At 45.2% G+C, this 18025-nt stretch overlaps 1 protein-coding gene across 1 annotated transcript in view; it reads left to right on the forward strand.

Moving 5' to 3' along the window:
* The first annotated feature begins 11298 nt into the window (after positions 1-11298).
* The window catches only part of pofut1 (protein O-fucosyltransferase 1), a 38891-nt gene continuing 32164 nt past the window's right edge, over positions 11299-18025 (forward strand). The window contains exon 1 of the mRNA XM_079238829.1: positions 11299-11430. Within this exon, the coding sequence (XP_079094955.1) occupies positions 11427-11430 (4 nt within the window). The 5' untranslated portion in view covers positions 11299-11426. The remainder of the gene's footprint in view (positions 11431-18025) is intronic.

The following is an 18025-nucleotide window of genomic DNA, read 5'->3' on the forward strand; positions in this document are numbered from 1 at the left end:
CCCGTTGTTCAGGGTCAGCAGGCGGTCTGGAACAGGAAAACTACGGTTAGGAAGCTAACTGGAAGCTAGCAGCTAGCCTGCCAGCACAAACACTGCTGCGTACGGGTCATGTGATCAGTGATGAAAGCTGTAAAGCAACCAGATGTTTAGTTCCATATGTCGTTTTTTCTGTGCCAGTAAGCGTTTTGTGTTTTGGTTCTACTGCATGTCACTTTCAGGTTTTAAATATTTGGCTGTAATTTGGCTCCAAATCCTTTGTTCCCTTCACTGAGTAGCATTTAGCTTTAGCTTGTCCATCAGTAAACTTGATTTTCCAAACCTAGATAGTTCTCAAGCGTCTCTTTAAGCTGTTATCCATCTTCTGCTGTGAGAATGAAGCTTTTCATATAGAGAAACAGATGGAAGACATTTTTATTTTGCAGCTTTTAACGTGAGGTTTCTGTAAAACAAACAGAAATGGGACAAGAACAGATCTAAGAGGAACAGATGCCTGAAAGATGAATGAAGTGAAATGAATTCCCAGCAGGAAGACAGAAACATCTTCCATTATTCTGTTTGTTTATTTGAATAGCAGTGTGGTCGCTGCAACCGCATTCAGCTTGATTGCAGTTGTTGCACGGTGGTCTGTCATTTAGAGCCGTGGAGTGATTTTTAACTATCAATGCCACAAAACAACTTGCTCTGTCTCTCCAAATCATCCAGGAAAGACTTTTCCATGGAAGCCCAGCAGCAAAACCCCTGCATGTCTCAGGCTGCCGCGCTGCTCTGACAGAGACGAAGAAGCAACTTTTCTGAGGTTGTGATGCCATCACCAGGCATCCAGCAGAAATGTGTTTCTGTTCCTTCAGCAACTTTTAGGCTTTGATGCTCAAGCTGCATGCAAACACACACAGGAATTTACTGTGAAAGTTGCAAAACACTTTTATCCCCATCTCCACAACGGAGACATCCAGGATCAGCATCAGTCGGCACCACAGCCGTTAGCATGTGGGACAATTTGCTAACATCTGGAGCGGATTTCCATGCCACCAAAACCCCGAACAAGCCCTGTAGACAGGGTGTGCTGTGGTGGGAGGTGGCTGTGTGTGTGTTTTGTTTAAGACAAATGGGCGGTTTACATTGGTGGAGATGACGATAAACAGCTTTTGATATGCACAGAAGCAGCGCTGCGGCCACAGGGTGGATGTTGCACCAAGTCTGGCTTTAAAAAAAAGCAACTTTTCTCAGTGACTCAGTTACAGCATCCAAAGCAACACAAGAGCCATCACATTTGTGGTTGGATGGTGAAAATGATCCGACTCAAACACAACCTGTCACACTGCTGAGATGATGTGCATACTGACGTAACCCTGCAGCATCTGGTGTGTGATAAAGTCTGGAAGGTGGGGAGGTCTCTCTGAGCTGGAGTATCTGGGAGCAGCATCAGCAGCCTGCAGCAGGTTGATAAGCAGCAGGGGTGGAGCAGAGCGTCCTGTCCCCTTACACCAACTGCTGAGAGGAGCTAAAAATAACAGTTTTCACCTCCTGGAGGTTAGCAGGATAAAGCCGTGGACCTGCTGATGTTTCATCACCAGAAGTTAATAAAGACGGTTTATAGAGACATTACCTGTACTTCCCTAACACTTCCATACAGTGTACATCAGTTACCGTGTCGTGTTTCTATTTTATTGTCTTTAAATTTGATATTTTTTCACTGTTTATCTGTATCTGAGCAGAGTAACACAGATTCCCCCGTTGTGGTAAGACAGTTTTGTTTTTATGAAGTTAAAATGTCTGGGAAACTTTTCGTTGTTTAATAAAAACACAAAACTAAACCAAACAAAAAATAAACTCATTTTTAAAATGTTCCATTAAGATTTTATCCTAAAAGTCAAGACACACCTGTAAGAACACTTAGTGGTGACTCGACAGAATTTGTTTGTTGAACTGAAATTGCTTGTTTCTGTTCGTTAATGAAAAGTTATGCTGTGTTGAGTGTGTAGTTCTTTACTTTCAGACATCTTTAAATCCAAACACAAATCACCTGTTTTCTTTGCTACTTTTTTCTTTGTTTATAAATAAATAACGCAAGTATAAATCTTAGAAAAACCATCACGAAGATGCCCTCAGACCCATGAACGGAGCTAATAAAACTTTATTTATACATTCATGGCTTTTATTCTCACATGAGAAAAGACAAATTAATAGTAAAGTTATTTTTCCTGAAATTACTTGAACGAAACTTCAATAATAAACTTTATCTGCATCAGAAAGTTGTTACAGTTTTACTTCCACTTTTAAAACTTTAATTTTTAAACAAATAAAAAATGATTTCACCTTCTTTTTGTTCTTTTAGTTTAACTAAGGTTAATTGATTATAGACAAAAATAACACATTAAAAAAGTTATGCATTAAATTGTGGAACATTGTTTCCTGGTACACCGATGACGCTGATGGACGCTAGCCTTCCACTAAAGTCTTGCAGTTTGACGCCAGATTCAGCAATTTTTCAGACCCCACCAGTGATTAAACTTAAAGATAAAGTGACTTTTGACAAGTTTAGTGACTTTTTCGGTTGTTTTTGAGGAGTAACATGACAGAACGTGTGTTCAGTCAGCTCTGGGGGCGGCAGCTTAAGCCCCTCCCCCATCTAGAAGAACACATCGGAAGCACCGTCCTCACTAGTGATGGGAAATGTGATTCTTTTAACTGAATCCAGTTTAAATGAGTCACTCACCAAAGTACATCGAGTTTCATTTAGGTCAGTGTGTCGGTTACACATTCACAAAAATATAAACACGTGCATTTTTTTTTCCAAAACTCTGAAATTTTCTGTTATTTGTTCCACACCGTATCATTTACCACGTCGTATTTACCGGGCCGCATTCACCGCATCGCATACACCGCGCCGCATTCACCGCATCGCATACACCGCGCCGCATTCACCGCATTGCATACACCGCGCCGCATTCACCGCATGGCATACACCGCGCCGCATTCACCGCATGGCATACACCGCGCCGCATTCACCGCATGGCATACACCGCGCCGCATTCACCGCATGGCATACACCGCACCGCATTCACCGCGTCACATACACCACGCCGCATTCACCGCATGGCATACACCACGCCACATTCACCACATTGCATACACCGCGCCGCATTCACCGCATGACATACACCGCACCGCATTCACCGCATTGCATACACCGCGCCGCATTCACCGCATGGCATACACCGCGCCGCATTCACCGCATGGCATACACCGCGCCGCATTCACCGCATGGCATACACCGCGCCGCATTCACCGCATGGCATACACCGCACCGCATTCACCGCGTCACATACACCACGCCGCATTCACCGCATGGCATACACCACGCCACATTCACCACATTGCATACACCGCGCCGCATTCACCGCATGACATACACCACGCCGCATTCACCGCGTCACATACACCACGCCGCATTCACCGCGTCACATACACCACGCCGCATTCACCGCGTCACATACACCACGCCGCATTCACCGCATGGCATACACCGCGCCGCATTCACCGCATGACATACACCGCGCCGCATTCACCGCGCCGCATTCACCGCGTCACATACACCACGCCGCATTCACCGCATGGCATACACCACGCCACATTCACCACATTGCATACACCGCGCCACATTCACCGCATGGCATACACCACGCCGCATTCACCGCATGGCATACACCACGCCACATTCACCACATTGCATACACCGCGCCGCATTCACCGCATGACATACACCACGCCGCATTCACCGCATTGCATACACCACGCCGCATTCACCGCGTCACATACACCACGCCGCATTCACCGCGTCACATACACCACGCCACATTCACCGCATGGCATACACCACGCCACATTCACCACATTGCATACACCGCGCCGCATTCACCGCATGACATACACCACGCCGCATTCACCGCATGGCATACACCGCGCCGCATTCACCGCATGACATACACCACGCCGCATTCACCGCATGGCATACACCACGCCACATTCACCACATTGCATACACCGCGCCGCATTCACCGCGTCACATACACCACGCCGCATTCACCGCATGGCATACACCACGCCACATTCACCGCATGGCATACACCGCGCCACATTCACCGCATGGCATACACCACGCCGCATTCACCGCATGGCATACACCACGCCACATTCACCGCATGGCATACACCGCGCCGCATTCACCGCGTCACATACACCACGCCGCATTCACCGCATGGCATACACCACGCCGCATTCACCGCATGGCATACACCACGCCACATTCACCGCATGGCATACACCGCGCCACATTCACCGCATCACATACACCACGCCGCATTCACCGCATGGCATACACCACGCCGCATTCACCGCATCGCATACACCGCACCGCATTCACCGCATCACATACACCACGCCGCATTCACCGCATTGCATACACCACGCCACATTCACCGCATGGCATACACCGCGCCGCATTCACCGCGTCTCATACACCACGCTGCATTCACCGCGTCACATACACCACGCCGCATTCACCGCATGGCATACACCACGCCACATTCACCGCATGGCATACACCACGCCGCATTCACCGCATGGTATACACCACGCCGCATTCACCGCATCGCATACACCGCGTCGTATTTACCGCGTCGTATTTACCGCATCATATTTACCGCGTCGTATTTACCGCATCGTATTTACCGCATCATATTTACCACGTAGTATTTACCGCGTCGTATTTACCACATCGTATTTACCGTCGTATTTACCGCGTCGTATTTACCGTCGTATTTACCGCGTCGTATTTACTGGAAATAAACTAGTCATGACGCCTCAATGTCACGAACTGGGACACGTTAATGTGACAAAGTGTTTTCAGTTCATATTTACGATATGTAAAACGATATCTAAATCAAAATGCCTGAAAAAACACCTAATGAGAGCATGAAACCTTTTTAGCAACACAGACTTTTTCTCAAAATGTGGTGTTTCCATTTGAGTTTTTTCTTGTGTAATTTTGTTTTTGTACGATTTTAGACGTAATGGAGACGCACTTTGTGAGTCGTACATACTCTGAGTTAAGTGACGTTACATATCGTGAGTGAGTGATTCAGAGCTCATGGTAAGAGAGGCGGTGAGCGAGTCAGAACTCGACTGTGAGCTGTGAGTAATTGTCTTAGCAGCTTTGCACAATATTCTCCTCAGTTCGCTCTGCGGTCAGTAAGGTAGCAGGAGCAGAGTCAAGTGAGTTAATGAGTCAGATGAGGAATCATGATTCATGATTCAGTGGTGTGATTCTTGAGTTTTGAATTATTTGTTTCTGATTCACACAGTCCTCAGCAGCAGCTGCAGTCAGAGCAGGAGGTGATCATCTTCTTTTTAAATGAAATATTTCAGCATTACATTGCAAAATGTGGACATGACAACGTACACGTGGTCCTAAAACAGTTGGTAATATACAATGACTTTTTTTTTTTTTTTTTTTTTACAAACATGAAGTATTGTAACATGTTGCCTGGAGCTGTTAATTTACTTAAAATGACATTTTAATTTTAGGTCTCTTCAGTCTGGTCAGGGATATTTTCTGTTTTAAATAGAAATTAAATTCAATCTATTTTTCCAGACATGAACTGAGCCTGAGTTTCCAATATTAATATTAGTGTCTATTATTTGATTTAAATTTTTTTTAAAAAGTTGCTTTTCGGGCCAAATATTATGTGAAGAAAATGTTAATTACAAAACCTGTGATTATTTACATTTGATTTTAAAATAATTCCCACTAGAGATAGATAGATAGATAGATAGATAGATAGATAGATAGATAGATAGATAGATAGATAGATAGATCATTTAATTTTTTATCTTTTTTTTAGCTCTTAAACATAAAGTTTATGTGACAAATAACAGCACAAATCTGTCATTTTAAAAATGAAATAAATGCTTTGAGGGAAATGGTTTCTGTTTCCATTCTGTACTTTTAGCTGATTTTTAAAGCAAATTGAACAGATTGCTACTTTGTGTTCTGTTGTTGGAGAGAAAAAGTTGAATTCAACATGAATGAACTCAACTTTATTCATAAAGCATTTTAACACAACCAAAGCTGAAGCAATGTGCTGAACACAACACCTGAAACAACTCTAAAACAGCTTATATGAAGAGTTAGCAGTGTAAACACCAGGTTTCTGTATGCTGTAATGACACAACCAGCTGAAGTGAAAGCAGGTTGTCAGGAACAACAGAAAGGTCAACATGAGGCGGATGGTTTGGAGGCTCATGAGCTTATTTCCCCCAGGCCGAGCAGCAGGCCTGCTATTCTGCAGCTCGGCTGAAATGAGGAAACATGCTCTGATCAACACCTTCTTCTGAGGCTTTACTTGGTAAAGTGATGCATGTGAGGAACCTCAAGAGGCAGAAAGGGAAATGAAATTATTAAACACTGGATGGTGATATCACAGATATCAACAAGCAGGAGCACATTTTCATGCTGCATTTGCTTGTTTCATCATTTCACCTGAACAAAGACTTTCACTCTCTTTCTGCTCCTCTCTCATTCTCCGGCTGTGAGTTGTGGTTCTTCGCATTGTTATCGTTGCTGTCATCGCTAACAATGAAAAACAGTGTGTGTTCATAAGATGGGGGAGGAGCAGACCGCCAGAACGACAGGAAAAGAGGGAAAGAGCAGCCAGCTGTCGAGCGTCAGAAAGACCAAAAACCAGAGTGACAAAGAGACCAAACGTTACAGGATGAAGAAGAACTCTTCTTTCTGAAGAAATTGGGTTCAGACAACTTTCTTTTAGCTACATACCACGTCTTACTTGTCAATAAAGACTCTATTGCGGCCTTTGATTTGCTGTAACTGTCAACAACAAATTGTAATCAGATTACAGTGTGTGAAACTCAGCCTCACAGCAGATAATCATCATCCCTTTAATCTGACATATTCAAGCAATTATCCGTTGATTCAGGCAAACAAAGCAGGCTAGCAGACAATCCACAAATCTAAATGGAAGTTTTGAGACCACAGCATGTTGCCATGCCGACCCAGCACACAGCATTGGAGCATGTTGCGCACACATGTGAACATCTATTGATGAACATATAATGACGGAACTCTGGAGGCGCTGTCCTCCATTCCAACCAAGCCATTATCGCCTGACTGATTAGCTCCATCTGATTTCACAAGGCATGTTGGGGCAGAGCATGAAGATCGGATCAAATTTACTTCTGAGATCTTTAAAAAATATACCCAAAACAAATAAAATGTTTGTTGATTTACAGCTAGCATAGAGCTTTATTTGTTGTCACTGCATCAAAGTAAAACAATGTTTGTGTGTCGCTATTTATGTTAGAATACAGTAATTAGCATCACATTCCCACTTCTACACTCATTATTAATCATAAAGCAAACTTTCTATACGTTACTAGCTATAGCAATCCACTCCAGCTAGACCTAGCATTAGTCATAATATACACATAGACATACACATAGACATAGACATCATATATACTTAGACACCTCATTGAGTGCTGGAGCGTCGCCGCCATATTGGATGGGTCTCTGCTTTCGAGTCTTGCTGCAGAACCAACGTAGTTTGCCCACATAACTGTTTTCTATGGAACAAGGCGTATATATTACACACAAACAAAACACTTTTCTACATAACTGGTTTATAAATAATGTTAACACAGTGAATAATCTACTAAATGCAAATGATAAATTTTACTCCTATGAGGTGTTTATGGAAAAATATGATATTGATGTTTCACAAAGAGAGTTTTACATATTGCATAATTACCTCCGCCAAGGAGGTTATGTTTTTACTGCTTATCTGTTTGTCTGTTTGTGTTCAAGATAACTTAAAGGTAGAGTATGTAAGATTTGTAATATTTTCAAGTTTAATTAAAGACAAAGACCCTTCTTAAATGTTTGCTTACCAGTAAAAAAAAAAGTGCTTTTTGTCATTTGTCATTAATTAAACTTGTAATTTAATAACGCTTCAAATATGGACAGACTGGAACCTACATGTTCAAAAACTTTCTAATTATGTTTGTAGTTATTATATTAGTTCATTTATTTTGAAAATTTTGAAAATCTTACATACTCCACCTTTAAAAAGTTATGAACAGATTTTCATTAAATTTTCAGGACTTGTTGGAAACGTGAAAAGGAAGAACTGATTTAATCTTGGTGGTGTTCCGGATCACCGTTTGGATGCAGGAACTTTTTAAAGACCTTGGTGGAGGTTTTTGCTCTTTGAGTGTTTTTCTGGGTAACTTCTGAATTGTACAGTTTTGATACAATACTTTATTTTCAGACTTTGTACAACTGTATCTCTATATTGATAAATTAATAAATGTAAATAAAAGAAAGAGTTTACTGTAGAACGCCTTGGAGCGATCAGATGTCATGGCCTCATCCTCCAAGGGAATTGAAGAATTGCCATCACGGCCCAGAACAGCTTACAGGTTAGGATCTGGGCCAGAGGCAGAGTCAGATGCTGGGCAACGGATGGCAGGCTGGTCCTGATTCTGACGGTGGAAGTCGGTGATGAGAGTCCGATCCACAATCCAACTGGCTGGCACCCAGGTCCTCTCCTCAGGTCCATAGCCCTCCCAGTCGATGAGGTAATGGAGACCCCTACCCCTCCATCTCCATCTAAACAGGCGTCGGACGGTGTAAACCAACCCATCAATGAGGTGAGAGGGAGAGGAGGTGTTGCTAGGACCAGTGGGCTTACATGTACTGGTTTGGCCTTTGAAACATGGAAAGTAGGGTGTACCTTCATGGACCTCTGCAACTGGAGCCCGACTGATGAGCCTCTGGATTGGAAAAGGACAGAGGAACCAAGGTGCCAGTTTACGAGGTTCCGCCCTCAGTGGTAGGTCCTTTGCTGACAGCCACACCTGATCCACACGGTAAGAGGGTGCAGGCTTCCTCCGACAGTTGGCCCCAGTGGCATAGCTGGTAACTGACTTGAGTAGTGGCACAAGCTTGTGCCAGGTGCAGCGGCATGGGTGGGCATAGGCGAGGGCAGACGGAAAAGAAACCTCCCCTTCCTGGCTGGTAAACAGAGGAGGGTGGTAGCCATATACACACTGAAAAGGTGACATACCTGTGGATGAGCAGGTGAGGGAGTTGTGCCCATGTCAGTTGTTGCGCCCAAGTCTGAGGCTTGCATGAAGCAATACAGCAAAATGCTTTCTCCAGCTCCTGGTTCGCCCGCTCTGACTGCCCATTGCACTGAGGATGGAACCTAGAGGTTAGACTGACTGTAGCCCCCAGAAGATAGCAGAACTCCTTCCAGAACGCGGAAGTGAATTATGGGCCTCGGTCCGAGATGACATCCCTGGGCAGACGATGTAGATGGAAGACCTGGGCAGTCTTTCTAGCTGATGGCAGCTTCTGGAGGGGAACGAAGTGTGCCATCTTGCTGAACTGGTCAACCACAGTGAGAATGACAGTCATACCATCTGATGGGGGCAGGCCTGTTACAAAGTCCAGGGAGATGTGGAACCAGGGTTGCATGGGTACAGGCACAGGCTGGAGTAACCCGGCAGGGGGGTTGGCAGGAGCACTTGTTCTGATTGCAGGTGTGACAGGCGTGGACAAATTCGGGGGTTAGTCTGAGCCAATGGCCAATCTCCATTGGCTCAGACTGGGAGGGGGGGGGGGGGGGGACCATGCCTCCCAATCACTCCCCTCCAGGTCTCACTGTCATTGCCCACGTGAGCATTGAAGTCCCCCAGCAGAACAATGGAGTCCCCAGAAGGAGCACCCTCCAGCACTCCCTCCAAGGACTCCAGAAAGGGTGGGTACTCTGAACTGCTGTTCGGTGCATAAGCACAGACAACAGTCAGGACCCGTCCCCCCACCCGGAGGCGGAGGGAAACTACCCTTTCATCCACCGGGGTAAACCCCAACGTGCAGGCACCAAGCTGGGGGCTGATGAGAATGCCCACACCTGCTCGGCGCCTCTCACCATGAGCAACTCCAGAGTGGAAGAAGGTCCATCTCATCTCCAGGGTTCTGGTTCCAGAGCCCAAGCCATGTGTCGAGGTGAGTCCAACTATATCTAGCCGGAACCGCTCAACCTCGCGCACAAGCTCAGGCTCCTTCCCCACCAGAGAGGTGACATTCCACGTCCCTAGAGCCAGCTTCTGCAGCCGGGGATCGGACCACCAGGGTCCCCGCCCCTTGCTGCCGCCCAGCTCACATTGTACCCGACCCCTACGGCTCCTCCCGCAGATGGTGAGCACACGGGAGGTGGGGCCCATGTAACCCTTTCGGGCTGAGCCCGACCAGGCCCCATGGGCAAAGGCCCGGCCACCAGACACTCGCTCTCGTGCTCCACCCCCAGGCCTGGCTCCAGAGGGGGGTCCCGGTGACGCAAGGGAACATTTATGCCCGTGGTTGTCGTCATCAAAGTGGTCTTTGAACCATGCTTAGTTTGATGTTCAAACAGACCATTCAGGGCCTTGCAGGATTAACTGTCTTTTAATCAAAATCCTATTCAGGAAACGGATATAAACTCATATTCAAGACAGCTTTAGTATTAATACCCAAGCAAATGATTTCTGTTTATTCTGTTATCTTTTCGTCTTGCAAATCGGGTTTTAAGCCATCACAAACAATCCATGACAAAAATCATTCAGAAAAGATAAATCACTCATATTCAGAAATTTAATAAAAGCATTTATTTTTGTATTTCCTTGTTTATTAAAGGGAAAACACAATTGACCAGATCTAATACTTAAAGCAAAAAATAAATGAACTTTTTTTATTTATTTGTATTTTAACATATTTATTCTGTTTTCCTACGTCTGCTTGTTTTTATTTGTTTTGATGATGAAAAGAAGAAAACGTTTTGTCAAATATTTAAAAAAATTGTACTTTTGACTTAAAAAATACTTCGGAGAGTCTGTTGAAGTGAGATGAATATTTTTTTTCTTATTTTTTTTAATGTAAAATTTAAAAAGAGGCATTCGGATTCTTCTTTTAAAAAACAGTGACTTTTTATTTTTATTCATACTGATTATTTTAGGCTACTCTATTAAATATAGATCCTATGTTGGCAAACCTGGGGAAAAAAATTGTATCCAGAAAATCTGAAAGGAAAATCTGGAAAGGTTTTCTACTCCACCGGGTCTCATGCCAGCAGCTCCATGCCAGCAGGTGGGAGCAGGGGCGCCTGCTTCAGATCCAGTACTTCAATAAAGCCTAAGAAGTAAAAAGAGCAGCGCATTCTGGGAAATGAGCCGCCATGGTGACGAGACGCCAGACAAACCAGGCTCCGACATGGATTAGTTTTCTTTTTCTCTTTCTTCTCCAGACGTGCCGGAGCTTGGCTGCGGAGCTGCGGTGGGATGAGAGCGGCTACGTGTTGTACTGCCCCTGCATGGGTAACTCCTCCGGAAAAGGCTCGAAAAAGCATCGCATTAGTCAGGAGTTCAGCAGGAGGGAGTTCATATCACTAACATTGCAGCTAGTTAGCTGCTAGCTTCAGTTCACATCAAATCTAAACACCTGGAAACAACATGGCCATGTCTGTAGCCAGTTAGCTGCTAGCTTCAGTTCACATCAAATCTATACTCCTGGAGCCAACATGGCCATGTCTGTAGCCAGTTAGCTGCTGGCCTCAGTTCACATCAAATCTAAACTCCTGGAACCAACATGGCCGTGTCTGTAGCCAGTTAGCTGCTAGCTTCAGTTCACATCAAATCTATACTCCTGGAACCAACATGGCCATGTCTGTAGCCAGTTAGCTGCTGGCCTCAGTTCACATCAAATCTAAACTCCTAGAACCAACATGGCCGTGTCTGTAGCCAGTTAGCTGCTAGCCTCAGTTCACATCAAATCTATACTCCTGGAACCAACATGGCCATGTTTGTAGCCAGTTAGCTGCTAGCTTCAGTTCACATCAAATCTAAACTCCTGGAACCCACATGGCCGTGTCTGTAGCCAGGTAGCTGCTAGCTTCAGTTCACATCAATACAATCTAAACTCCTGGAACCAACATGGCCATGTCCGTACCCAGTTAGCTGCTAGCTTCAATTCACATCAAATCTAAACTCCTGGAACCAACAGGGCCGTGTCTGTAGCCACTTAGCTGCTGGCCTCAGTTCACATCAAATCTATACTCCTGGAACCAAAATGGCCATGTCTTTAGTCAGTTAGCTGCTAGCTTCAGTTCACATCAAATCTAAACTCCTGGAATCAACATGGCCGTGTCCGTAGCCACTTAGCTGCTAGCTTCAGTTCACATCAATACAATCTAAACTCCTGGAACCAACATGGCCATGTCTGTAGCCGGTTACCTGCTAGCTTCAGTTCATATCAATACAATCTAAACTCCTGGGACCAACATGGCCATGTCTGTAGCCAGTTAGCTGCTAGCTTCAGTTCACATCAATTCAATCTAAACTCCTGGGACCAACATGGCCGTGTCTGTAGCCAGTTAGCTGCTGGCCTCAGTTCACATCAAATCTATACTCCTAGAACCAACATGGCCGTTTCTGTAGCTAGTAAGCTGCTAGCTTCAGTTCACATCAATACAATCTAAACTCCTGGAACCAACATGGCCATTTCTGTAGCCAGTTAGCTACTAGACTCAGTTCACATCAATACAAACTAAACTCCTGGAACCAACACGGCTGTGTCCGTAGCCACTTAGCTGCTAGCTTCAGTTCACATCAATACAATCTAAACTCCTGGGACCAACATGGCCATGTCTGTAGCCAGTTAGCTGCTAGCCTAAGTTCACATCAAATCTATAGTCCTGGAACCAACATGGCCATGTCTTTAGCCAGTAAGCTGCTAGACTCAGTTCACATCAAATCTAAACTCCTGGAACCAACATGGCTGTGTCCGTAGCCACTTAGCTGCTAGCTTCAATTCACATTAATACAATCTCAACTCCTGGAACCAACATGGCCATGTCTGTAGCCAGTTAGCTGCAAGCCTCAGTTCACATCAAATCTATACTCCTGGAACCCACATGGCCGTGTCTGTAGCCAGTTAACTGCTAGCTTCAGTTCACATCAATACAATCTAAACTCCTGGAATCAACATGGCCGTGTCTGTAGCCAGTTAGCTGCTAGCCTCAGTTCACATCAAATCTAAACTCCTGGATCCCACATGGCCGTGTCTGTAGCCAGTTAGCTGCTAGCTTCAGTTCACATCAAATCTATACTCCTGGAACCAACATGGCCATGTCTGTAGCCAGTTAGCTGCTAGCCTCAGTTCACATCAAATCTAAACTCCTGGAACCCACATGGCCGTGTCTGTAGCCAGTTAGCTGCTAGCTTCAGTTCACATCAAATCTATAGTCCTGGAACCAACATGGCCATGTCTGTAGCCAGTTAGCTGCTAGCTTCAGTTCACATCAAATCTAAACTCCTGGAAACAACAGGGCCGTGTCATTTGCCACTTAGCTGCTAGCCTCAGTTCACATCAAATCTATACTCCTGGAACCAACATGGCTATGTCTGTAGCCAGTTAGCTGCTAGCTTCAGTTCACATAAAATCTAAACTCCTGGAACTAACATGGCCATGTCTGTAGCCACTCAGCTGCTAGCCTCAGTTCACATCAAATCTATGCTCCTGGAACCAACATGGCCATGTCTTTAGCCAGTTAGCTGCTAGCTTCAGTTCACATCAAATCTAAACTCCTGGAACCCACATGTCCGTGTCTGTAGCCCGTTAGCTGCTAGTTTCAGTTCACATCAAATCTAAACTCCTGGAACCAACATGGCCATGTCTGTAGCCAGTAAGCTGCTAGATTCAGTTCACATCAAATCTAAACTCCTGGATCCAACATGGCTGTGTCCGCAGCCACTTAGCTGCTAGCTTCAGTTCACATCAATACAATCCCAACTCCTGGAACCAACATGGCCATGTCTTTAGCCAGTTAGCTGCTAGCTTCAGTTCACATCAAATCTAAACTCCTGGAACCAACATGGCCATGTCTGTAGCCAGTTAGCTGCTAGCCTCAGTTCACATCAAATCTAAACTCCTGGAACCCACATGGCCATGTCTGTAGCCAGTTAGCTGCTAGCTTCAGTTCACATCAAATCTATACTCCTGGAACCAACATGGCCGTGTCTGTAGCCAGTTAGCTGCTAGCCTCAGTTCACATCAAATATATACTCCTGGAACCCACATGGCCGTGTCTGTAGCCAGTTAACTGCTAGCTTCAGTTCACATCAAATCTAAACTCCTGGAAACAACAGGGCCGTGTCATTAGCCACTTAGCTGCTAGCCTCAGTTCACATCAAATCTATACTCCTGGAACCAACATGGCCATGTCTTTAGCCAGTTAGCTGCTAGCTTCAGTTCATATCAAATCTAAACTCCTGGAACCAACATGGCCATGTCTTTAGCCAGTAAGCTGCTAGCTTCAGTTCACATCAAATCTATACTTCTGGAACCAACATGGCCATGTCTTTAGCCAGTAAGCTGCTGGCCTCAGTTCACATCAAATCTATACTCTTAGAACCAACATGGCCGTTTCTGTAGCCAGTAAGCTGCTAGACTCAGTTCACATCAATACAATCTAAACTCCTGGAACCAACACGGCCATGTCTGTAGCCAGTTAGCTGCTAGCTACAGTTCACATCAATACAATCTAAACTCCTGGAACCAACATGGCCATGTCTGTAGCCAGTTAGCTGCTAGCCTCAGTTCACATCAAATCTAAACTCCTGGAACCAACATGGCCATGTCTGTAGCCAGTTAGCTGCTAGCTTCAGTTCACATCAAATCTATACTCCTGGAACCAACATGGCCATGTCTGTAGCCAGTTAGCTGCTAGCTTCAGTTCACATCAATACAATCTAAACTCCTGGAACCCACATGGTCGTGTCTATAGCCAGTTAGCTGCTAGCCTCAGTTCACATCAAATCTATAGTCCTGGAACCAACATGGCCATGTCTGTAGCCAGTAAGCTGCTAGACTCAGTTCACATCAGTACAATCTAAACTCCTGGAACCAACATGGCCATGTCTGTAGCCAGTTAGCTGCTAGCTTCAGTTCACATCACATCTGAACTCCTGGAACCAACATGGCCATGTCTGTAGCCAGTTAGCTGCTAGCCTCAGTTCACATCAAATCTAAACTCCTGGAACCCACATGGCCGTGTCTGTAGCCAGTTAGCTGCTAGCTTCAGTTCACATCAAATCTATACTCCTGGAACCAACATGGCCATGTCTGTAGCAAGTAAGCTGCTAGATTCAGTTCACATCAAATCTATACTCCTGGAACCAACATGGCTGTGTCCGTAGCCACTTAGCTGCTAGCTTCAGTTCACATCAATACAATCCCAACTCCTGGAACCAACATGGCCATGTCTATAGCCAGTTTGCTGCTAGCCTCGGTTCACATCAAATCTAAACTCCTGGAACCCACATGGCCGTGTCTGTAGCCAGTTAGCTGCTAGCTTCAGTTCACATCAAATCTATACTCCTGGAACCAACATGGCCATGTCTGTAGCCAGTTAGCTGCTAGCTTCAGTTCACATCAAATCTAAACTCCTGGAAACAACAGGGCCGTGTCATTAGCCACTTAGCTGCTAGCCTCAGTTCACATCAAATCTATACTCCTGGAACCAACATGGCTATGTCTGTAGCCAGTTAGCTGCTAGCTTCAGTTCACATAAAATCTAAACTCCTGGAACTGACATGGCCATGTCTGTAGCCTCTCAGCTGCTAGCCTCAGTTCACATCAAATCTATGCTCCTGGAACCAACATGGCCATGTCTTTAGCCAGTTAGCTGCTAGCTTCAGTTCACATCAAATCTAAACTCCTGGAACCCACATGTCCGTGTCTGTAGCCAGTTAGCTGCTAGCTTCAGTTCACATCAAATCTAAACTCCTGGAACCAACATGGCCATGTCTGTAGCCAGTAAGCTGCTAGATTCAGTTCACATATAATCTATACTCCTGGAACCAACATGGCCATGTCTTTAGCCAGTTAGCTGCTAGCTTCAGTTCATATCAAATCTAAACTCCTGGAACTAACATGGCCGTGTCTGTAGCCACTTAGCTGCTAGCCTCAGTTCACATCAAATCTGTGCTCCTGGAACCAACATGGCCATGTCTGTAGCCAGTTAGCTGCTAGCTTCAGTTCACATCAAATCTAAACTCCTGGAACCCACATGGCCGTGTCTGTAGCCAGTTAGCTGCTGGCCTCAGTTCACATCAAATCTATACTCCTAGAACCAACATGGCCGTTTCTGTAGCCAGTACGCTGCTAGCTTCAGTTCACATCAATACAATCTAAACTCCTGGAACCAACACGGCCATGTCTGTAGCCAGTTAGCTGCTAGCTACAGTTCACATCAATACAATCTAAACTCCTGGAACCAACATGGCCATGTCTGTAGCCAGTTAGCTGCTAGCCTAAGTTCACATCAAATCTAAACTCCTGGAACCAACATGGCCATGTCTGTAGCCAGTTAGCTGCTAGCTTCAGTTCACATCAAATCTATACTCCTGGAACCAACATGGCCATGTCTGTAGCCAGTTAGCTGCTAGCTTCATTTCACATCAATACAATCTAAACTCCTGGAACCCACATGGTCGTGTCTATAGCCAGTTAGCTGCTAGCCTCAGTTCACATCAAATCTATAGTCCTGGAACCAACATGGCCATGTCTTTAGCCAGTAAGCTGCTAGACTCAGTTCACATCAGTACAATCTAAACTCCTGGAACCAACATGGCCATGTCTGTAGCCAGTTAGCTGCTCGCTTCATTTCACATCACATCTATACTCCTGGAACCAACATGGCCATGTCTTTAGCCAGTTAGCTGCTAGCTTCAGTTCATATCAAATCTAAACTCCTGGAACTAACCTGGCCATGTCTGTAGCCACTCAGCTGCTAGCCTCAGTTCACATCAAATCTATGCTCCTGGAACCAACATGGCCATGTTTGTAGCCAGTTAGCTGCTAGCCTCAGTTCACATCAAATCTATGCTCCTGGAACCAACATGGCCATGTCTTTAGCCAGTTAGCTGCTAGCTTCAGTTCACATCAAATCTAAACTTCTGGAACCCACATGTCCGTGTCTGTAGCCAGTTAGCTGCTAGCTTCAGTTCACATCAATACAATCTAAACTCCTGGAACCAACACGGCCATGTCTGTAGCCAGTTAGCTGCTAGCCTCAGTTCACATCAAATCTAAACTCCTGGAACCAACATGGCCATGTCTGTAGCCAGTTAGCTGCTAGCTTCAGTTCACATAAATACAATCTAAACTCCTGGAACCCACATGGTCGTGTCTATAGCCAGTTAGCTGCTAGCCTCAGTTCACATCAAATCTATAGTCCTGGAACCAACATGGCCATGTCTTTAGCCAGTAAGCTGCTAGACTCAGTTAACATCAGTCCAATCTAAACTCCTGGAACCAACATGGCCATGTCTGTAGCCAGTTAGCTGCTAGCTTCAGTTCACATCATATCTAAACTCCTGGAACTAACATGGCCGTGTCTGTAGCCACTTAGCTGCTAGCCTCAGTTCACATCAAATCTATGCTCCTGGAACCAACATGGCCATGTCTGTAGCCACTTAGCTGCTAGCCTCAGTTCACATCAAATCTATGCTCCTGGAACCAACCTTGCCATGTCTGTAGCCAGTTAGCTACTAGATTCAGTTCACATCAATACAATCTAAACTCGTGGAACCAACATGACCATGTCTGTAGCCAGTTAGTTGCTGGCTTCAGTTCACATCAATACAATCTAAACTCCTGGAACCAAAAGGGCCATGTCTGTAGCCAGTTAGCTGCTAGCTTCAGTTCACATCAAATCTAAACTCCTGGAACCAACATAGCCGTTTCTGTAGCCAGTTAGCTGCTAGCCTCAGTTCACATCAAATATATACTCCTGGAACCCACATGGCCGTGTCTGTAGCCAGTTAACTGCTAGCTTCAGTTCACATCAATACAATCTAAACTCCTGGAACCAACATGGCCGTGTCTGTAGCCACTTAGCTGCTAGCCTCA

This window comes from Telmatherina bonti (genome assembly GCF_933228915.1).
Source record: "Telmatherina bonti genome assembly, chromosome: 4".
In the NCBI taxonomy this organism is placed as follows: domain Eukaryota; kingdom Metazoa; phylum Chordata; class Actinopteri; order Atheriniformes; family Telmatherinidae; genus Telmatherina; species Telmatherina bonti.